The sequence below is a fragment of the Chroicocephalus ridibundus genome, chromosome 7 (assembly GCF_963924245.1).
Source record: "Chroicocephalus ridibundus chromosome 7, bChrRid1.1, whole genome shotgun sequence".
Classification (NCBI taxonomy): Eukaryota; Metazoa; Chordata; class Aves; order Charadriiformes; family Laridae; genus Chroicocephalus; species Chroicocephalus ridibundus.
Genome location: NC_086290.1, coordinates 30,113,131 through 30,136,148, shown reverse-complemented (window position 1 = coordinate 30,136,148; position 23,018 = coordinate 30,113,131). Strand labels below are relative to the sequence as shown.

At 38.3% G+C, this 23,018-nt stretch overlaps 1 protein-coding gene across 2 annotated transcripts in view; it reads left to right on the top strand.

Moving 5' to 3' along the window:
• The window catches only part of RAPH1 (Ras association (RalGDS/AF-6) and pleckstrin homology domains 1), a 101,604-nt gene that overhangs the window by 43,995 nt on the left and 34,591 nt on the right, over positions 1 to 23,018 (top strand). Inside the window, exon 5 of one of the 2 annotated variants that reach the window (XM_063341508.1) lies at positions 16,608 to 16,682. The exons of the other annotated variant lie outside the window; for it this stretch is intronic. Within the exon in view, the coding sequence (XP_063197578.1) occupies positions 16,608 to 16,682 (75 nt within the window). The remainder of the gene's footprint in view (positions 1 to 16,607; positions 16,683 to 23,018) is intronic. 2 annotated transcript variants of the gene reach the window in all.

The window sequence follows — 23,018 nt, the reverse complement described above, 5'->3', positions numbered from 1 at the left end:
GAAATACTCTCTGAAACAGAAATCTGGCATGTTCAGAAGTCAGTTGTACTAATACACATGTTCTCTTTTATGGGAGAAAACTGGAACGAGCTGAGTATATTCTAATCAATAATTAACACTAATTTGAATGAGCTGTGCTGAAAGCATGCCTCTACCCATCCGCAGCAAAAGTTGATCTGATGTAAAGAGGGAATGATGCAGGCTTGTCAGTCTAATGATCAACTCATCAAGGTCACACTTAGATTTTAATCTTTATTTGAAATGGTGAGAAATTAATGAGTGACAGTTTAGGTAAACTTTCTTTTTGTATAAAAAGTTGGTGTTCAGTATGTTTTTATTGTAAAATTGCATTGAGTGACGCAAAACAGAAGTAGGTAGAAATGTGTTCTTTTCTGTTTGGAAAATTAAAATGCAAGCCTTGCATTATTGCTGTAGGCTTAAGTATTGGCAACAGCCTATGACAATCATTGATTATATTGTTGTTTGTTTGTCAGTCATTTTCTTTCTGTGGTATGACAAGGCTTATTTTTGGGTTTTTTTGATCTCTGATTCTGATATCTCTCTCTCTTTTTTTTTTTTTTTTAATATAGAAAGTTAGGCAATATTGCATTTTTATCTCTCCTCAGGCTACAAAGATTATTTACTTGAATGAATCACTTCTGTAATTTGCATAGCACAAGAAAACCTTGAATTTTGCATTTTTAATTTTTAAAAATGCACGATGTTTTCTGCAGTTGATTTTGTAGGTCTCCCTCTAGATCTCAGCCTCTTTTACTTCAGGATTGATGTGCTTGAGGCATCATTAAGATTGCCCTTCTTGTCTCCCAGATTTTTCAGTTCTTCCTGCGGCATGAGTAATCAACCATCCACCTGCTGCACTTAAGTAACTTGGTGTTGGTGAATCAAGAGACAGAGGTCAAGAAGTTGCTTTGTCTTCACAGGAAGTTAATCTATATTGCTGCAAGTGTTGCAGTTGCTTTCTGAGCTCTTGGCCACTGACTGCAAGGCTCAAAATCACGCCCAAAAGCTTTTCTCATAAAGACATGTGAGAGCTGCCTTTGTAAACCCGGTGATTGCTTCTCATAAGAATGTGGCTATTGTTTCTCTGCCCAGATAAGTTGATAAGAATAATTCCTTTGAAGGAGGTAACCAGAAAGTGTTGGTAATTTGAGAGCCAAATTCTACTCTCCTCTTGAGAGCAGAAACCTCTACAGTCATTAACAGTGCTGCTTTTTTTGCTCTATCTGTTCCTTTTAATTTCAGTAGCCTGAGGAAGGTGTTCAACTCTCAGAAATTTTCACCAAGTTTACAGAATTGGTATTTGACTGTTCAAGTATTGAAACTGTTAGATGGGATGGGACTTTTTATTGTGAAGCAGCTTTTGTTTTTCCTCATCACTGCTGAAAGGAAAAAGGGAAAATCACATTTTTTTGGAGTTTGTGAGAGATTTTGTGCTGGTGGTTGCTAAAGAAATTCACCTTATATATGGGCAGAAATCCAAGGATTCTTTGGCAGAATCAGTGAGCACCAACAAAGAAGTTTATTTCCTTTTTTATTCATCTAGTGACTGAAAACGACTGCTTAGGATTTATTAGTCTTCATGGCTTGGTTGTGAACCAAAACACCTTTTCATAGTATGTCTGAATTCTACCCTCCCACCCACACAGTGACTCAGTGGTGCTGTTTGTAATGGAGGACATCTCTCTGAGGAAGTAGCCTTTGAAGAAGACCTAGTGCCCACATAGGAAAAAAACACGATTTTTATGCAGAAACTGGGAGAGGCTATTACTTCCTGGCCATAGCAGATCTGTTTTGAGATTTGTTCTTCTTACATAGTGCTTTAAGTTAGCTCTTTTCTTTTTGCCTATCTTCCTTGAGACTGACTGCAGTTGAGCTGACCTTTAAAATTTTTCTTTGCTGCTATGGCTCTTACAAAAGAGGTCAATGACTTGGCAGCTCTGCCCTTTTGACCGATCCTTTCTGTTCTCTCCAGGCAGCATAGGGACTTTAAAAAGTCATCCCTTCTTCCGCAACTTAGTTTTATTGGAATCACAAGAGGAAGAACATAACATTAAGTAAAATGGAAGACTGTTCTGATAGGAGGAAATACTTGTGAAAAAGGAAATTAAACTTTGCAGTTATTAACTTCAGTATTCCATCTTAAAAAATAATTCTGCTGTGTATTTAAGAGCTCACTGACCTGGAAACGTAGGGAAATCCTGTAGAAGAACTGTCATGCACTGGCCCACTGAAGGTATTTATAGTCTAGTATGCTTTCTAACTGACAATAGTGACAAATGTTATGGAAAGGCTGCAATTCTATAGCCATCAAAAGTGGGAGGATATGACCCTTTTCCCTTTTCCCTTTTCCCTTTTCCCTTTTCCCTTTTCCCTTTTCCCTTTTCCCTTTTCCCTTTTCCCTTTTCCCTTTTCCCTTTTCCCTTTTCCCTTTTCCCTTTTCCCTTTTCCCTTTTCCCTTTTCCCTTTTCCCTTTTCCCTTTTCCCGTCTCACCTCCTCCTTTCTCCTAGCTTTGGCACTTACTGGTACTTTAACACACAAAAACTTACTGCTTGTATTTTGAGGCTCGTTCTGCATTATTTGGGTGAATTGCATAGGCTCAGGGGGCTCTGATGTTTGCTGATGTGCAGTTGAGGGATTGTAGCCAAGAACCGGAGGCTGGAAGGGAGAGCAGGAATACACCCATTTGTGGTAATGGATTATTCAAATCTTTTTGCCTGAGCAATTGGACGGGCTCCTTAGTGTCGTTGTCTTCCTCTTAGCAGTCTGTGCTGTAGGAACCTCCTGGGGTTGAAGATACATCAGCGTCATGCCAGATGGTAACTCTCGGTGGTCCTGTTGGCCAGGATCTTCCTTGTTCTCATTCTGAATTTGTCTCCGTACCACTTCACGGAGAGTTGACTGGAATTCCCTGGGTTGTCTAAAATCACAGTTTTATTAGTTGTCATCATGATTTTTAAAACTTTCTCCCTTTCATAACAATTCTTAACACTATCTCCTTGGACATTGTGATCATTAATGTCTTCAAAGGCTATTGCTTTGCAGTCTCATGATCCTTGTCTTGGTGGTACTAAGTGTTGTGTGTCTGCACTTACGTTTTTGTCTTCAGTCTCCTCTAAGCATTGCTGCCTAAGAAAAGCTGTTTCCACCCCACCCCAACCCCCTGTAATTTTTGTTAAATTGAAATTTGTCTTTCACAAAATTACTTCCCAAATCCCTGCTTGAACAGTAATCTTCCTCAGATTGGTAAGTTACTTTTTGTCTTCTGTGCCTATAGTTGCATGAGCGGCATACACTTTAAATCTTGGTTTCTGCATGTGGGATACTTTACTTGAATGTAGACCGAATGAGTGATGTGATACTATGAGTCAAGGTAGGGGAAGTGATGACTGTATGACTAATTTGTCCCTTCCACCCACCTGTGTTAACTTTTTCCTTCTTCCTTTGGTCCCTCTGCCACCAAGAAATTGTCTCTATTTTCAGTGAGCTGTGCTGGAGCAATAGGAGAAGAAGGTAATGGGAAGAGAATAGAGAGCTGTGTTGATCATGCTAGTGTAGCTAGTTATGTCTGATCGGTGAAAGGGTCCATTCATGGACTGTCATTGTTACTGCCCTGCATATACTCAGTGAAGAGGTTGCAGATAAGTTTGAAGTCTGCCATCTGGTCTGGCACAGTACAGCATCACTCCCCCTCCCAGAACGATGGAGTTCGTTATGACTGTAACCCAGTTTGCACAGCTGAGAGATTCTGACTTACAAAGATAATGCATAATTTAGCAGTTGGTAATGCTACATTTTTTTTTTCCTTGCTTTTACTTAAATTCATTGTAGTTTTAGACTTGAGGGATCAGAGATGAAAATCATGATGTGGACTGCCAGTGCATTAAAACTACAGGTTATTTGCTTCACTTGTCAGAGAAGGTGGCAGTAAAGAGTAAACTTTAATATTAGTTTCTTTTGGGGAAAACAAGGGAGCTTTTGGGGGCATGACAGTTAGTCATGGTTGTGATGTAAGCTCAGCACACATAGACAAATCTACATATTGGCTAATATCTTCTCTGGGATAAAGTGGAAATGGGCGTAAGTTTGTGTTCCATAGCAAATTTGCCTTGATTCTGGTATGGACGCGTTGTCACTAAAATAATATTTGCTACACAGTAACATAATGCAGACGATTTTCTACCTATTAAAGATTATTGCAGGTCATGTTTTATGTGCGGTTACTAAATGTTACAGTGTATGAAAATGCAGTTAACTGTTACTGTATGCAGAGAAATCAACCCATAATATATATGGTCTTTGGTAGGCAACAGTATCTTAAAATAGAGTTGGATTGCTGAACCTCGCATGCTATTTGTAGGTGATTTAGAGAACAGTTGTCGTCTATTTTAGCTCTTAGAGAAATAGAGCATTATTGGCTCTTGTATTCTGGGAGCTTAAGGTTTGAGTGGTTTTCCTTATGTTCCATGTTTTGTGTGGTTGGCAGATGCTAAAGATGTTAGTCTCTGATTTGTGAGAGTAGTCACAGATATGCAACAAAGAAGGCGTGACAGGCATTTGTTTTGGTTTTCTTCTAAAGACTTTTAAAAATTAAATTATTTTCTTTTTCTTCCAGTTCTATTATATCTTTAGTTTTGTACACAAAGAGTATTCTGGGGTGTTTCCGGTTATCCTTTTCCTAAGCTGAAAATCGTCAATGTAAAGACTTAATTTGAAATACAGTTAGACCAGCTCATCCTCTTTCTTTTTTTCCAATTATTAGTTACAAAGTGTTTTTGATAAGACAACAGTAAAGGAAAACTGTGCATATCCATCATCTTGAAGCATTACTTTGGCTTCAAATTTTGTTGGCATAAGAAGTGTGAGCCATCCAGTTTTCAAATGTTTTTGGAATACACGTAAAATGACTCTTTACTTGTCAGATTTTTAGAGGCTTTCAAAGCATCCTCTTAAATAAACATCAATTTATAAAATATAAACAGTACTTATGTATTTTGGTAATCAAATGTGCTTGGCTATTCATCATGAAGTTTATGCATGACAGTAAAATGATTTTCATCCTATGATGCTCTAGAACCCAAAGATTACTAATACTTCCCTTCCTGCCTCTTTACTTGTATTGATTAAAGAAATTGCTATCACAGACTTCATCAGTTGCAGAAGACGGTTTGAATTGGGTGCTGTGTAAATAAACACATTTTAAAATAAATCTCACTACTTTCATGCTAGTTCCACAGCACTTGGGAAAAATATTTGTGTTTATGATAGGATTTATTGAGGAAAAAATTCTATCAGTGACACAGATAAGCTAAGAAAATGGTTGCTCAGAGGCCGGAACACTTACTAGATTAATCTGCAAGAGACAAAATGGCATAGATCAATGACCAAGTTAAATCTAGGCAACATACCTCTCGGAAAAAGCAGTCTTGGACTAAGCCACTAGACCTGAGTTGAGAAATGAGAATTCTTGCCTTATGATGTTACCAAATTTTGTCAAAAGCGCTACAGGGAGTTGTAGGCTTTGGTTGCAGTTTCCAGTGAAGATATCACTCTACAAATTATTATTAATTGTTATTAATTAATGGAGCTTTTAAAACAGCCTCTTTTTTTGTAGATATACCAGTTCACTTAAAATCAAGACAAATTCCTTTACTTTTTCTGCAACTTCTAATTAGATTAGGGAAGAGAAATACTACATCTGTAGGAAATTAGCAACAGATTACTTGTTTGTCCTTACTTCAGGTTGCCAAAAATCAAATTTGGAACAGATGACAAAAATTAAGAACACAGCAGCTGATCGTGGAACATTAAACTCTTAAGAGGAGAAAAGAATTTACACAGTTTTCTTCAGTTGTATATACTTCAAACTTAAAGGATGAAAGGGTTTGTCAGGTTTGTAAAGGAGTTTGAACCCAAAAAATGAGACTTTGTGTTTTGAAGAAAGAACTGAGAAATGTCTGTGTATGTTTTGCACATGCTGGTTTGTGTTTAGTCTGTTATGGTATAACAAAAGTCTGCAAATACAAAGAAAAGTCTTCCTTTTTAGTTAACCAAATTTATGGCCTTGGTTATAGTTTCCTATGTTGCACATTTACTAGTCAAGTTATTCAAGATTCAGAGCAGCCACATCAGTGGTTTGCTTTGTGAATGCAGGTTTCATTTTTTTCATATGGCTTATCTGCTTTTAAACAAAAGGGTAGATTTGTGACTTTTAACTCCCCAGCTGCGTATACCTGTTTTCTTCTGGTGGTTGATCTTTGGATGATTGGATGTCTACAGTCATTTTCTTTTTTAGGACTGATTCATAGTTTAGAAGTCAATGTATAAGCAAATGTTACTTAGTACAGTTACTACTTAGTGTAAAAGGCAGCAGATTCAAACAAAACCAATTAAAGCTATGTGTACTTTTATTCCTTAGGTTTCTTAGCTGCTTTGATGTCTTGTTTTCTGTGCTGCAGGTGGAGCCCTTCACAGGATGAAGTATCTGATATTTTTTCTCTAACTAATGCAGTTATGCGTGAATTAGTGTTACTAAAGATTGGGATTTGTTTTTCCTTCCTTCTTTCAGTCTTGCACTTATTCCTTCTTACAGTCTTCCACTTACCGTCTCTTTTTGGACAGATCAGACATGATCTGATTTTCCATGAAATTATACTCCATCTTATTTATTTTTTCCTGTTACGCCTTTTTTTTTTCATTTGGGAAAATTCCACTGCAGATATACTTTTATTTGGGATTTCATGTTTAGTTTATGCTAATTTAGGTCCATGCTGCTGATAAATTGGGTAGTCTTGCCCCATCTTGTATTGGCACTGGTGTTTGTGCAGCTGCCTAGTGATTTTGATCAGCTTGTGGTCTCCCTGAAAAATAATCCTTCTGAATTAGTTGTTCATTGATCACTGGACCACATGGTCAAAATCACTGCTGTCCACACAAAAGAGACATGAGAGAACATGGTTGGGGGAAGGTCAGGACTCCCTCTTTCTTGTGGCAGTTTAGTCTTAGATTTCTTAAAACCACTAGTGAAACTGTGCTTGACCTGAAAGGTTTACTAGCTTTTGCAATTCTTTCTGTCCTGCTGTGTCACAAGGAACTGGTGTTCAACAGGGACGCATCACAACCTGATCTGAGAGGTGCATGGGCTGCGAACAGTGCACCTCATGCACATGGTGCAGCAGTTTCTTAATTTGAAATGTCCACAGACATGTTTATTAAATTGCAGTGAATTTCAATAGGTTTATCCTGTAACTGCCAGAACTGGCATGAAGCCATAAGCATCCCTAGTAGTAAAGAAATACTTGCTATAAATTAGTATGTATTATTTTTTTCTATTTTTTTTTTGTCCTGATTGGTTTGTGGGGTTTTTTTAAAGTTGCAAAGTCAAACACTGAAGAATTAGGAAATTACAGTTGCCTGCAGTGAAATGGAGTTGCATGAGTTCCAGGAGGAGGGGTTGGCCTCTTGGGAGCACAGAGTAATAGCTCCAGATTCTCAATTCCCGTGCCTGGCTCCAGTGTGCTCTGCAGCAGCCAGGCATTGCAATTCCAAGAAGGCTGCTGTACTCTCCCACCATAGACCCAGGCATTCTCAAACTTGGCCAATCTGTTGTTCAAGGTTAGTAGTGTGCAGTCTTATTGAGGGCTGAGCAGTGCTCTGTGAGAGGATGCAGCCTTGACTTTATTTATTTATTTATTTATTTATTAAGTGTGATGCTCCAGACTTCACTGAGACTTCTAAAGGCTTATGCTCAGACAAATTTGGGCAACTTCCCGTGGGACAGCACAAAGCAAGTCTTTGAGGATGCCCCTGCCAATTTTCTATTTCATGGCCAGATGTGCAGAGGTCTTTAAAAACAACTATATTTTAAATGAGATGCACCTTCCTTTCCTCTTCTGGAAATAGTTCATCTAATGTAAATGACCAGTAATCATCCTGTAATAGTAACTCATCATGGAAGATTTCTGTCATAGTGATTATAGCTTGGCAAGTTTTTTGTAAGCAATTGAAAGCGCATCTTGTATGTGGAAGTATCAGGCAGCTCTGTTATCTAATGCTACTGCTTCAGTTTCTAAGTGTCTATTTTCCTCTTCTGAGGTTTTGATAAGATTAAACTGTAAACCCTTTTGCATCTGTCAAATCTTAGCTGTGTAACTCGGTTACCAAAATCAACATGCCTGAAACAAATACTCTTCGGTACCTTTGAAGGAAAAGGAGCAAGCATTGGATGACACACTGGAAATCTTGGCCACTCCCCTTTTTAGTAGCGTAATATTCAATTTTTGATCCCTTAACAACTTCACATTAAGAAGCTTGACGCTGCCATGAACATTTTGTCCTGAGCCACGAATATCTTTTTTTTTTTTCCTTCCCTTACTGAAGATTGTGGAAATACAGAAATACTTCCTCTTAATTTCTTTTTAAATAAATTATAGCATGAGGGCGCTCAGAGGTCTGAAATAGTGTGACCAACTGTAAATAAGATAAATCTGTACTAAATGGACATTCTTCTTATATGTACGTAGTAATTGTCAGCAGAGTGTATTATGTTATTTACTGGTATGGAGGAACTGACATGGGAAGCAGATAAGCTTGTGTAAAGTGACAGTATGTTTTTTTTCTCTTTGTAACGTTTAGAGAATTTAACTCTCAGTTGCTGGCTTAGTGAGCAAGTGATTGTGCAAAGAGAATCTTACCTGGGTTTATTTTCTGATGTGTTTCAACAAAGGTAAAAAAAAATCTGTTGTGTGTCCCTGCAGATGTTTTACTGCAGTGCTTTTTTCTAAGATTCTTGACTCTTTCCCTTCTTACTGTGAACAAAAACATACTTGGACCTTATCGCTTTCTCCCTTCCCGTAGGAGAGAACCTGAGTCTCTTCTCTTCAATTCATTGATCATTTGTCTATAAGAAATTTGCATGAGGAACAGTGCAACTTCCTAATCCAGTTTTATTTCCTTTGCTCACGTTAGTCATCATCACTGCTTCTTCTGAGCAATAATGAAGCTTTTCTTTCTTCTCCTTCCCTTTCCCCTTTTCCTCTTTTGCATCCTTACCTCCCCATTTTCCTACATTTTTTCTGTTTCTCTAAGACATTCTATCAATCAGTCCAAGCACCCCAATAACTTTCCAGAAGAGGAAGCTGAATTGACTCCTGACATATTTATATGGCTTCTGTGTGTCAATTTGCCTGTAACAGAAAAAGCACATTAGTGACTTTAATTCCAACGTATATATGTATACCAACAGTGCAGTAAGGTAACCACGTGTATCGTTACAGTCAAGCTTTTTAGTCTTAAGTTGACCGTTGCCTGTTTTCTAGTTATTAATTGGGCAAGGCCATTTGAAATACACTTAACTTTTTTTCTGAAGCATGATTGATCTTGGCAGTTATAGAATGGTAGGGCAGAATAGAAAAGTAGAATCATTTTAGGTTGGAAAAACCCTTTAGATCGAGTCTAACCATAAACATAACACTGCAAGTCCACCACTAAATCATGTCCCTAAGCACCACATCTACATATTTTAAAAATACCTCCAGGGATGGTGACTCAAGGGGTTCCTGGGCAGCCTGTTCCAATGCTTGATAAACCTTTCAGTGAAGAAATTTTTCCTAATATCCAGCCTAAACATCCTCTGGCACAACGTGAGGCCATTCCCTCTCATCCTATCACTTGTCATAGAATCATAGAATCACTTAGGAAAAGAGACCGATACCCATCTCGCTACAACCTCCTTTCAGGTAGTTATAGAAAGCAATAAGGTTTCCCCTCGGTGGTCTTTTCTCCAGCCTAAACAGCCCCTATTGCAAAGGAAAGGGGAAAATAGGGTTTTTTAAAATTAGATGTTCATCATTTTATACTGTATGCTCTTATACATTCCATGTGAATACATAATCTCAAAGAGTTTGCAAAGAAAACTTTCAGGTTTTCTTTCCCATCTTTGTCCTCCTTTGGGACAAAATTACAAAAATAATGTTTAAACTGTTTTTAATTCTTGTTCTCTTTTGAAAATAGTGATTCTAATTCTTTAAGCTGAAGTTTAAAGAATTCAATGCACTGATGTAGTTGAAATGCAAGCTATATTAGTTACCTTTTCAACAAAGTTTTGTAAGCATATAGGTCTCTATTGGACACTCCTTACTCAGTTTCCCTCATTTCAGTTATTTTTTTAGGGACAGAAGGAGGCTTTTAAAAAAGATCTTTGTAGTGTTTCTCAACTGTCATAGTAAATCCAAAATAGTGGCACAAGAGTGCCACCAGCTGGTTTAATTAGGTGTGTGTTAATGTTAAATGGTTAGAGTTCTGCAAGAATTGTGGCAAGATGTTTATGTACGCAAGTCCTCAGTGTCTTACCTCAGTGAGGTAAGGTATTCTGTTGTACATACCTTGAGTGAATGATGTCTTTCAACCTACAGATAATATTTAACCAGAAAGGAATTTTTCTATTTAATATATTTAAGGCATTAGAACAATAAGATAAAATACTGCAGAAGATTGCCAGGTCATCGTTTTCTTACACTTCCCACCCAGTTTTTATTCATTATTTGTAAATTGACAGTGTAAAGAAAATGTTTGGCACCTTTCATACTGTATTGTACTGTTTTTAAACCCTGCATGTGTGTATTCTGAGCCCTTACCTTAAAATTAGAGGAATTGGATGCAACTGTCATAGCGATGAGATTGAATCTTTCTGAATTTGTCCCACTTCTGGACTAAGTGATAATCACATGTGTAACAAGAAAATGGATCAGTGTTCAATATGAATGTGATTGTCAAGGTTTGCAAAAATGTGCGAGTAGAACTGAAGAACTGAGGCAATGTTTATGGCGTGTTGCCTGTGAATGGATGGCCTGCTACAGTTGCAAGATGGGCTTCGCAACCTGCATCCTTCAGAACCTGGCTAGGCAGATGGGTTTATCACCTCGTCTAAAAGGATCTTTACTTCTTAAAATCCACCCATCACTTACTGTCTGCAAAACATAATTCTAATATGCTCAGTAATTCAGTGTTATTTTAGAAATCATTTCAGGTTGGTTTTTTTTTTTTTTTTGAAACTAGCTTTCATCCTAAGACCTCAGAACCTCAAGAATTAAAGCGCCCACTGAACTGAGAAGTATAATAGGGGAGGCAATCTTGAGCTTTTGGCCGTGTGAAGGATTATTTGTCATTTAGTATAGTGCAACCAATTATATTCTGAAAATCTGAAAGGTATTTTAATTTTCCTAGTAGTCCATCTGTTCCATCATGTTTTGCAAATATGTTTTGTAGATGTAGGGTTGGTGATGGGTATAAAAATGTTTCAGCATTGAAAAAACTTTCTGGCATAAGCAGCTACTTTGTATTTAAGAGGAGTATTGTTCTGTGAAATGCAATAGTCAACAGCTGGTGCATGAACTTTTGTCATTCAGGCCTGAATATAATGGATGTTACTTTCCTGTCTTCAAAGAAAGTATATAGGAAATCTTTGAAGTCCAAAATGTAATTTGGAACAAGGCGATATTCCATGTTTTTATAAACATCAAGGCTAGCTGTCTTTGCTGAATGAACTAGATGTGAAAAGTATTTACAATTTTTTGTCCTGGCATCATCTAGAACTTTTAAATGTGAATGTTAATTTTACTTAAATCTAGTTTTCTATATTGTGATTATCCATACCAGCTAAATTTCATTACGAAGACATTAGTAGGCTTACTTATATACTTTTTGGTTAGTTTTGGTATTTTGATCGTTGTACCCCATTTTTTAATACTAAAATGTTTTCGTACTTTATACTTACATGCACCGCTGTTTTCTCATCCCTTGAGAAAAGTATACATTTTATTTTACAGAAAGTCAATGTTCCGATCAGCATATCTTTTCTAGTATTTTGAGGATTTTAAAATTATTTTTAACATTCATAGTTTTCAGTGTGACTTGGAATAATTGCTGCTGGGAGTTACAGTAGAAACAGTTCAAAACAGTCATCATTGCGATGTCTGTTTTATACTTCTTATATAAAATGAGTTAAAAGGATAATTTTCCTATTTTTTTATAGTTTTCTTTTCACAATTTTTTCTCTATCCTGGTCTTCTGAAGTAAATTGAGTTTCTGAAACTTAGCTCAAAGTGTGCTCCGTATTATGAGGAGGCACTAAAACATAATTGTTTTAATGAATAGTTTTTTATGTATTGTATAAAAATTGTCCCAAAAAGAAGCGATTTTGGCATGAAAAGAAGTTGCAAGCGTATTTGATACCTGATGGTAGGCTTCATATTTCCTTTTTTTAGGGAAGGAAGAGTATCTTCTGAAGATTATAAAGAAACAAACTTAGTGAGGTTCAGTCTCCAGCATGGCTAGTATTATGGCCTGTCCAGCATTACTGTTGTGAAGTTTTGTAACACAGTTTTTATATCAACAGATTCTTCACTTAAACAGTTTCTGTGGAAGTGCAAATTACATGATTTGATGATGTGACAAGGAGAAAAAATTCTTATTGCCTCTTAAGAATCCTCTCAAAGCCCTATCACATTTTCCTTCCAGGCTATGGTATTTTGAGTTCTGCCTGAGCAGTGGTGTTCTTAGATTAACTGGGTATCCTAAGTGGAGTCAGACTCTGTATTAATAATTTAAAATATCAAACTGTAAGTGTTGGTTTTAAAAATTTTTTTTAATGATAGAGTGGTTTTATAGAGCCCCTTTAGTAGAAAATTTTAATATCTGCGAATGCCTATTAAGTGAATTTTTTTTACGTATAATGGAAATAACTTTGGGAAGCTTTTTCATTTGCACTGCATTTGCCTTAGTGATTTTATACAAACCCTTATGAAAAGGTATGGCCGTAATTGATGGCTGTATTTTATTGAGAAAGCTATCCTAAACATAAAAAATACAGCTTTAAAAAACCTTCTAGCAGAAGTAAAGAATCATAACTAGCTTTGTACTGTGCACAAGTTATATAAGTCCCTGACTCAGTGTTACTCATGTTGAATAAGCTTCACTGAGTATTATAGTGAATGCAGCAATTAAATAGTCTTACAACAGTGTTACAACCTAGCTCTTGTATAATTTTATGCTTAGTATAAAGAACTGCATGTTTTTGCCTTCTCTGAAACTTTTGTCAAACTTTGGTACTTTCATAATACTTCAAACTGCTTTCCAAGGATCTTCTAGTGTTCTGGTTACATGACAATTTAAAAAAAATATTTAAAATGAAAATACCCATTATGAGAAATTATAGCCTTGTACTGTGGAAGTGGTCAGCTTACTGCAACAGGATAGAAAAATGCATGTCATTGAGGGGGTGCGAGGGATAGGACATACTGCTTTGTGTAGTTGGAATTGTTTTTATATCCTGAACAAACCTAGAATGGTGCACTGGGGGAGAGACTTCTTTGTTGCCAGGGCATGAGTTATCGTTGCTGTAATGGGAGCAGGTAGAAGGAGAACAGATGCTTTTCACAGTGGAAGACTAGAAATGACTGCCTAGGAGTAATTAGTGTTTTGGTTTTGCTTTTCTGGATTTCACTGGTGTTATTTTTAGTCTGGGAAAGTACTTGGGGCAGAAAAGTACGTTAATTTATTTGGAGAGATCAGGCATTGATACTGTTAGAGCTTTGATATATATTTGAACTCCAGAAGTAGAGAGGAAGACTGGGCTATTTAGATCCTCTGTGTGGTCCAATGTAGTATCTTAAGAAAAAATAACAAAATTTTTATCTTCACCTGAACAATGGAATATTCCTACGAGCCTGTAGTAAAGGGCGACATTTGTCCACCTCAAAGCTTGGTGTTTGAGCTGAAGTCTTTCTCTCAAAATAGATTAAATGCTTTAAAGCTGTGGATTGTGGAAAAGTAACACATTGTTGTTCTAAAATGAAACTTAATGCTTTTCTTTCTCTAATGGTTTGTGCAGGTCAGATATTTAAAAAATATTATATACACATAGTTGTTGTTTAGCCAAGCTATAATTTCTGGAACTTGGGCTTTCCTGTTGATTTTCTGCTTCTGCTCATTCTAACTTTGGGGTGTCTGCAGTACTGCAGCATGTGTTATGCAGCAGGAAGGAGCCATGCACAAAAGGAGCCATGCACAACAAACTGTTGCCTTCCTGTTTCTAGACATGTCTCTCCAGCTCAAATTCACATAAGTAGTTGTCATCACACTGTTACTTCACATTTGACTGGCCTCTTCTCATGAAATACCACCATTCTTGATTTCCAGAATAACTTTCCTGTGGTTATCTGTTTTCATATTTTGCTGCAGGTCTGGAAAAAGTACTATTAGCAAATTCCCCAGGGGTTATTATTTTGTAAGAAATATATGAGCATTCCCATTTCTGGGTAGAATAAAAGAGGGAGGAAAGTTCCACTGTACTTAAATGCAAGATGGCAACAGCCAAAATGACCAATGATAGAAGAAGGTTAAACGATCTGCCTTGAGTGTCTCTGTAGGAGAAATATTCTCCAGTAAATAGTATTTCCATTAAGAAGAGATTCAGTATGCCCTCTTCATCCTGACACTGTTTTTGACTGATAAGCTAAGGCGAGAAGGTGGCTAAACCCTAAGGAAGATGCTACAAGTGTACATTGTCATGTTCTTTCTACTGCAGTGATCCATTCACCAAGAAAAAGTGATGCGTGTTAATTGCAGTACATGATGTCTGACAAAAGACTCTCTAAAAGAATTTCCGTGAACTTGTCTTTGGATTTTTGTGTATATTTTTGAGCCAACCGATTTATTGAGCTAACGAATTTATTCCAGAATTCTGTAGTAATATATTGTAATGAGACCATTCTAGACTGACTTCATGTGAAGTTAGAGCTTCTGTGGAGGAAAGGATCCCATTCAGAGTGAAAACGCACCTAGCAGAAATCATAAAAAGAGGATCAGTGTGCCTTCAAGTTAAGCAAAGCTGTATTATTCACCAGCAATGTTAGCACCAACTCAGGCTCGCTCAGACTGAGTAAATGAACTGTTGTTTAAATGATAGCCTTTCTTAAGTATAATTGGAGTTGCTGGAAATCCTGTGTATGTAGAAAAAGTAGGGTGTTCATCAGTCACAGATGATATCATTATGCATGTCAGGAAATCTAATCTGAGAATGCTGTATGATTGTAGACAATGCACGAGACCTTTTAATTATACCAGGTCCTGCACCACAAACCTCTCATCAGTGTGTGCTTGAGGAGTGAAAAATTTGTCACTTGGCAGCACTGCTGTGCTTCTAAAACATATGATGCAGACACAGACAGTAATTAATTTGCAGCCAGAAAAATTTTCACTCACTCTGTAGCATAACCTGTGTCTGTATTGGTGGCTAAGTACCAGGTGGAACTTGGGCTGGAGACTGGGTTTTTTACTTCAGATGCTGTGTAGAGTCTGTTCTGAGCTGTAACTTTTAAAGCCTGCTAGAAATCCTTAATTACTCATCCCAGCATGTGGCAGTCACATCAAGTAAACTCCCCCTGCAGGAACGGTATTCACCAAGATATTTGATATTGCCATGCATGAAGTTGTAGACACGGTCCCCATTTTTTTCAGGAGGCTATACCTTACTGTGGCTCTGAAGAAGAGACGGAGGATTCTGTGCCGCTAATTTTTAAACAAGAGTCTAGTAGGCTGCTCAGTTGTCATGCTGCCTTCTATATAGCATTGAATCAGTCAACACAAATAAGGTTGAGACAGATACAGACACATGGGACAAAATTTGCAGTACAGTGGTGGTACGCAGGAGATATACGTAATGCTCTTGTTAGGTGCCACAGTGTTAGCCTAATTTCCTTAGCAGGTTTGTGCCTATGCTATTCTGCAAATTCCTCTGGGCTGAGGGTTTTGTTGTTCCTCTGTAGCAGATGCTGGAGAAGATGACCATTCTGTTAATTGTCATTAACTGATTTTTGCCTTTTGAGAAGTCCTTCTATACTGGTTGCTACTGATTTTGCTTCCCCTTTTTAAATGGATTAAAATATATTTTCTGCTAATTTCTAAATATGGGGATCTGTTTCTAACTTTTGGATTATATAATTTGGATCATACAAGAGGACTCAAGTCCTTTTTAATAAAAAAAAAATAAATTAATTGTAAGTCAGGTTTGGATTATTATTATGGTAACATCTTTTTCCTTTAACTATGGAAGCAGCAGCCAATGTAGAAAGCCTGAAACAAGTTCCTTGTCTCCAGGATGGCCAGTTTTTAGTGGCTTTATGTTTATGTAACAGAAGTAGAATGTTCAGTTTTAGAAGACGGGTCAGGAATTTGAAAAGTATTGTGAGTGCATGTGTTCTTATTTTATAGTTCTAAATGTCTTTAAAAATAAGCTGTCTCTTGCAGAAAAGAAACCAGTAGCAGGTAAGCAAAATTTTTCTTAATTTTATTGTGTGATATTTTGTACAGGGGACATTCAAATAGTGTCCTCTCTTAGCACAACTGCTTTTATACTAGTATGTTAGGCTCGTAGTATTTGGGAATGTTCATGTGTTTATGGGAGGGAATTAAAGTGGTGATGTAGGGGTTTTTTCCTTAATCTCTACTTTATCTTCTGTAATCAAGACACTATAAAATTACTATACTGACTTCTTTTGACTTATGTTCTTTCTCTTTCTTTCTGCACAAGCACTCCTATTTGGACAGGGAAACCTCCCTCCTTCTGAGAAACATTGCAGGAAAGCCTTCTCATTTGCTGACCAAGGTGATGCTTCTTCTTTCCACCTGAATGTGACTATTTCTATGTAGAAAGAATGCTTTTGGTGTGTGCTACGCTCCTCCCATCCCTGCCCTTTCCAGGAACTTGTGCATTTACTTACATGATTTTCCTGATTGTCCAAGGTGGTTTTAAAGACTGAATTTTATTGTTTGTTTCTGCGGATTTATCAAAATGTTCAAGTTCTTGGCAAATACTTAATAGCTATGTCAGCAGGTAAAATGCCTTAGCTGAAAAGGAAACGTTCTGAGCTACAAGTTCTTTTGTTCCTATTCCCAATCACTAGTTTAAAAAAATAAAAAAGATCACAACTGTGAAAAATATATGTGAGTATTCAGTACTGTTAAAAGGCAGTAATATCCTTAAAATACATTCACTTGCTGTATTGAAAATAAACTGAAGGTTTTTATTTTTTTTTTACCATTTTTAATGCTGTCTTGGTATAATGTGTGGAGAATATCCTAGTAAGACAGTGGTATAATGACCCAGGTATGTACAAATCCTGATTGATTTAAAATTCATTTTCTTTACAGGAAAGTGGTCAGTAATGCACTGAGAGGGCACAAATTGCAATTCAGATTAAGAATTACATTTTCTATACATATTTCCTTTTGAAACTAGAGTAGGAGGGATGGAGCAAGCTATAAATCTCCTTGATGAAAAAACAAGCTGGGATGAGGAACATACAGCTTCACATTGTTGAGAAGACTTTGAATGTTCAGTAGCTGAGGTGTCAGATGTATCTGATGCTGTTACCTACTGCAAATCACTCCTTGGGTTGTTTTTCTAAAATAGACACTCTATAAGAGAAACCTCAGGCAAGCCTCAAGTGACAAAATGTACCCTGGCGACTTCAAAACAATAAGGATGATATTTGCTGGGCATAAGTAGTCTGTATTTTCTAATAAAAGGTTAGAACCAGTTTACTGCTTTTTCTTAAATACCTTAATATTCTTCTCGAAATGCTCAGCATGCATCTTGACAAAAAATCTTGAGGCTGTCTAGAGGAGTATAAACAGCCAAAACCAAGTCATTGTCTGCTCTTCTGATTGCTTTGCTTAAAATTTAAGTCCGTACCTCTCTCCTTTCCACCCTGTCAGCTCCTTGCCCTCCCCCCTGCCCCCAACAGAGCAAAGAGCCACCAGGCAAGCATACCTTGCTTCATTGCAAATAGATTAACAACAGCTGTGGTACAAACAGAAACCATAATTTTCTCTCCTTCATCTCCACGTGTTTTCACATTCTCCCTTCTGGTTATTTATATATGGGATGAGTGTTGGTTAGCATATGGAACTTCAATTAAAAAAAAAAAAGTCAAGTCCATTACATCATATGACCATGGACTACCTCATATGAGTGATTCTAATAGACTCCTGAAGTTAAATGTTAGGATTTATAAATCTTTGTCTTAGTGAATTACACTTTGTAGCCCCTTGAGTCAGGTGCTTTTGATGAGCTTGCTGATATTCTGAGGATAATGTTTGTTGTTATCTCAGCTTAGCCCTGTCTCAGTACACCTGTGCCCTCTACTTCTGACTACTGAGCAGACGGTCCTCCTGTGGACACTTACTTATTCTCTTATTACCTCCTGCGGAGAGGAATATATTTAGGAAAATGATTAAATAGAAGTCCACTTTGCTGCTTAGATCTCTTCAGCTTGCTGTAACATTAGATAAGTCCAAGTACGACAGAAGCAGTCCCAAGAAATGGGGCTTTTCCTTGCGATTGTAGCAAGGTGTTAGATCAGTTAATTGTAGGATCATGTTGCAGCTCTATGCTGGTATCTCTGGTGTGTCAAATATTTTTTTTTATTGTCTTATTGTTTCTTGTGTTCTTCTTTGATCTGCCTACCTCTTATACTGAGACTAGAGAGACTCTGTGGAAATGATAATGCCATTTTTGTCCTCTGGTAATATAACTAATTGTAAAAATTCTAGTCATGGACTAGATTCCTTTTGCATTACAACCACACACAAACACAGTTCCTGTCGCAGCATAGGACATGTCTTAGCACAGAAAATTATCTATTCATTGTGGTGGTCTCTTCATTTTTAAACATAATTCTGTGTGTTATTGTTCACACAGCATTGAAACCCTTTTTTTGAAAACAGAAGGAAGTGAAGGCATATCAGCGAAGTAAGTTAGTGGAATATTGAAAATAAAGCAATGTATCTTTAATGACAAATCTGCAAGCTTGTTCTCCTATAGGGTTGGAATTAAGCTATCAAATGAATACTAAAAACTAAGCTTATGGCTGTGAAATATAGAGCACATGCAAATAATTTTGAGACAGTATTTAGGCCTCAAATATATCCTTGTTTAGGACATGAAAATAGGAAATAGAAATGTAACATGCTGGATTTTGAAGTTACCATTTCTTCTACCATTCTGATGCATGTGAAGCTGAAACCACATTTAGAAAGCCAGATGATGGTGATTTAATGATGTAATGCTTCAGATCTGTATGTCAGCATCTGGAGAAAGGAATCATGTTATACCTTCTCTTCCGAAATATCTGATACTTCATTCTCCTTTTCTTGTTGACCTGAAAGGCAAACATTCTTCTTAGGAATGTTGATTGCCATGGTTTGTAGCCTTTGATTCCTACATACTGTCATCCCTTCAGACCTTTGAATACGTCAGTTGTGAAGTTGGCTTCGTGCATCTTAAGTCAGTCTGATGCAGATGTGCTCATTCTTGAATGGAGCATCTGTTTGAGATTTTTTTTTAAATGCAGTTTAAAAATACAGCCATTAATTTCTAATCTGCAAAGGATGTAAGCACAATCTGAAAACATCAGCCTCCTACAGCCAGTTTTTGAGGAAGTTGTGATGGCCACACCTGGAAACCACAAAAAGGATGTAGGTGGTTAGTAGCAGGGTTTTGTGCAATGCTGGAAGTCAAGATACAAAATTTTTATTCAGCAAGCTGCTTTGTACTAATCTTCTGTGATTATTGTGGCGTTCCTGTGTAGTTTTAATGTCACCTTTGTCTTGGAATGAATTATAATAAGCTATTGGGGGTACATGATTAGGTAAGCAGTCTATGTTCTCAAATCTGTTTCTCTCCTGTTCTGCATATCAGTCAAGCTTTTTGTCCAACTAAAACTCACCAGTCAGTCCTAGTGCCTTGTCTGTTATGTTGTAGTCTTCTTTACACTCTCAAACTTCATTACGGTGGTTTCCCTTCTTTCTTTTTTTTTGGTTTGATTTGGTTTTTATGTGTGGGGTTTTTTTCTCTCCTCTTTCTTGCTTTTTTTCTGGTCCCAGATCTAGTACCTTTTCTCCTATAATTGTTTGCCTCAGGTAGCCCCAGTGAAAAGCCTGGTCTAGAGCTGTTACAAGACAGGTCCTGTTCAGAGGCAAGCGGGAAGATAATCTAGCGCAGATGGATGCTTCAAGGGATAAAGAGCCAGTGAAATTCCTTGCAAATGCATTTTGTTTTTTTTTCTTCCTCAGTACTAGCTTTGTCAAATCTAGTTCAAGCGTTCTTTCAAGGGGACAGCAGAATGTATGCGCTCGCCAAATAAGATTATATTCTGCCATACCTTGAAGCATACCTTCAAGATGGCATGATGTCTAGTTGGAGGCCATTAATCAGTGGTGCACTCCAGAGGTCAATACTGGGTCCAGTACTTTTCAACATCTTCATTAATGATCTGGATGATGGGGCATACGCTTATCCTAATTTCTGGCTCAGGCTTGGACTAAGTCCCCAACCTGTGGCCCTCACCAAAAACTACTCCTCAGAACTGATCTCTTTGGTCCAGCTTGCCATTGGCTGCCCAATTGCAGCGCCACTTCAATGGACCCTCTAGGTGCTCTCTTTTGCTCAGCCCTAACCCTATAGACAAGCTGACAGTCGTAGACAAGCTGTTACGTATGGACTTGATAAGCAGATATTGAGGTAGACTGAAAACTGGCTGAATGGCAGGGCCCAGAGGGTGGTGATCAGTGGCACCAAATTTAGTTGGAGGGCAGTAACGACTGGTGCACCCCAGGGATCAATACTGGGTCCAGTCCTCTTCATCTTCATTACTGATATGGATGATGGGGCAGAGAGTGCCCTCAGCAAGTTTGCTGATAACACCAAACTAGGAGGAGTGGCTGTGATGCCACAAGGTCATGCTGCCATCCAGAGGGACCTTGACACTGTAGTGCTGGAGCGTGTCCAGAGGAGAGCTACCAGGCTGGTGAGGGGTCTGGAGACCAGGTCATATGAGGAGAGGCTGAGGGAGCTGGGCATGTTTAGCTTGGAGAAGAGGAGGCTGAGGGGAGACCTCATTGCCCTCTACAACTACCTGAAAGGAGGGTGTAGAGAGGTGGGGGTTGGCCTCTTCTCCCAGGTGAATAATGACAGGACCAGAGGAAATGGTCTGAAGTTGCGGCAGGGGAGGTTTAGATTAGATATTAGGAAGAATTACTTTACTGAAAGAGTGGTCAGGCACTGGAACAGCCTGCCCAGGGAGGTGGTTGAGTCACCATCCCTAGAGGTATTTAAGAATTGTCTAGATGTGGCGCTTCAGGGCATGCTCCTAGTGGCAGAGATTGTAGGTTGTTTGGTTGGACTCAATGATCTCAATGGTCCTTTCCAACCATGAAGATTCTGTGATTCTGTGACAGGCTGGAGAAATGGTTTGATGGGAACCTCACAAAATTCAACAGAGGGAAGTGTGAATTTCTGCACCTGGGGAGGAACAACCTTGTGCACCAATCCATGCTGGGGACCATCCAGCTGGAAAGCAGCTCAGCAGAAAAAGACCTAGCGGTCCTGGTGGACACCAAGTTGACCATGAGCCACCAATGTAACCTTGCAACAAAGAAGACTAATGGTATCTTGGGCTGCATTGGGAGGAGTGTTGCCAGCAGGTGAGTGGAGGTGTTCCTTACCCTCTGCTCAGCAATGGTGAGGCCACACCTGGAGTAGTGTGTCCAGTTCTGGGCTCCCCAGTACAAGAGAGCTACAGAGCCACTGAAAAGAGTCCAGCAAAAGGCCACAAAGATGATGAAGGGACTGGAGTATCTCTCCTGTGAGGAGAGGCAGGGAGATCTGTGACTCTTCGGCCTGGGAAAAACAAGGCTTGGGCAGATCTCATCAACATATACAAATATCTGAAGGGAGATACAGTCTGGACACAGTCCTGGGCACCTGGCTGTAAGTGGCTCCACTTGAGCAGGGGAGTTGGACAAGATAACCTCAGCCATTCTGTGAAAAATGAGAAAAACGGGTTCCCCAGAGACGGGGACATCCACATCTATTTTAATATGGACAAACTTAACTTTGGCTTTTCCTCATGTTCTGAGGTAGTTGAGGTACTAGTTTTGCATCCTCTCTTCCTCAGCTTCAATTTGAGATAGACAGTAGCATCGCAGTTTTCTACCCAACCAGTTGGTTTAATGATATTACAGGCAAATAAAATTCTGATCTTGTTGAAGTTGCACAGTGGTTCTCTTTAATAAGAAGTAGCACTGCCACGTTTGTCTGTGAAAATTTCTTTGCGTCACGCTTCTAGCATTAACACTTTGCCAAATACTATATGTTGTTGTAGTATGGTCCAAGATCGTCAGGGAGAGTGTGAAAAGCTGTTGTGGTTTAACCCCAGTCTGCAGCTAGGACCATGCAGATGCTTGCTTGCTATCCCCTTGTAGGGTAGGGAGAAAAGGAGGGGGGGAAAAAAACCTCATGGGTTGAGGTGAAGACAGTTTAATAGAAAAACAACAGAAGAGAAACAACACAAGTTGCTTTCACCACCCAATGATCAGTTGCCCAGCCTGTTCCGAACTGTGATCGCAGATTCCTGCCCCCCTCCCCGCACCCTGCCCCAGCCAACCCCTGTTTATATACTGAGCATGATGTCTGTGGTATGGAATATTGCTTTGCCTTGTCTATGCTCCCGCTCAGCTTCTCTGGGAAGCTGAAGAAGTCCTTGACTAATATAAACATCACTTAGCAATGACTAAAACAATATGTGTTTTCAACATGCTTTTCATAGTAAATCCAAAACACAGCAGTTACTAGGAAGAAAATTATCTCAGCTGAAACCAGGACAGTTATCAACATTATTCTCATACTAAATCCAAAACACAGCAGCTCATAGAAAAAAAAAAAAAAATTAACTGTCACAGCTGAAAGCAGAACAAAAACTTCAGCACTTGGTAATTTTCATCAAGCACAAGGGATGTTCTGGAGAGATTCATAGATGCCATTATGCATTTAAGTTCAAGCAGCTGCTCTCTATCTCTTGGCCTTCCTTCTTTGCCCTGATAGACTGTGAGACAAAAAGATTCCTTCTGTAGGAACTTGTGACAAGGGCTAGTGTGACTG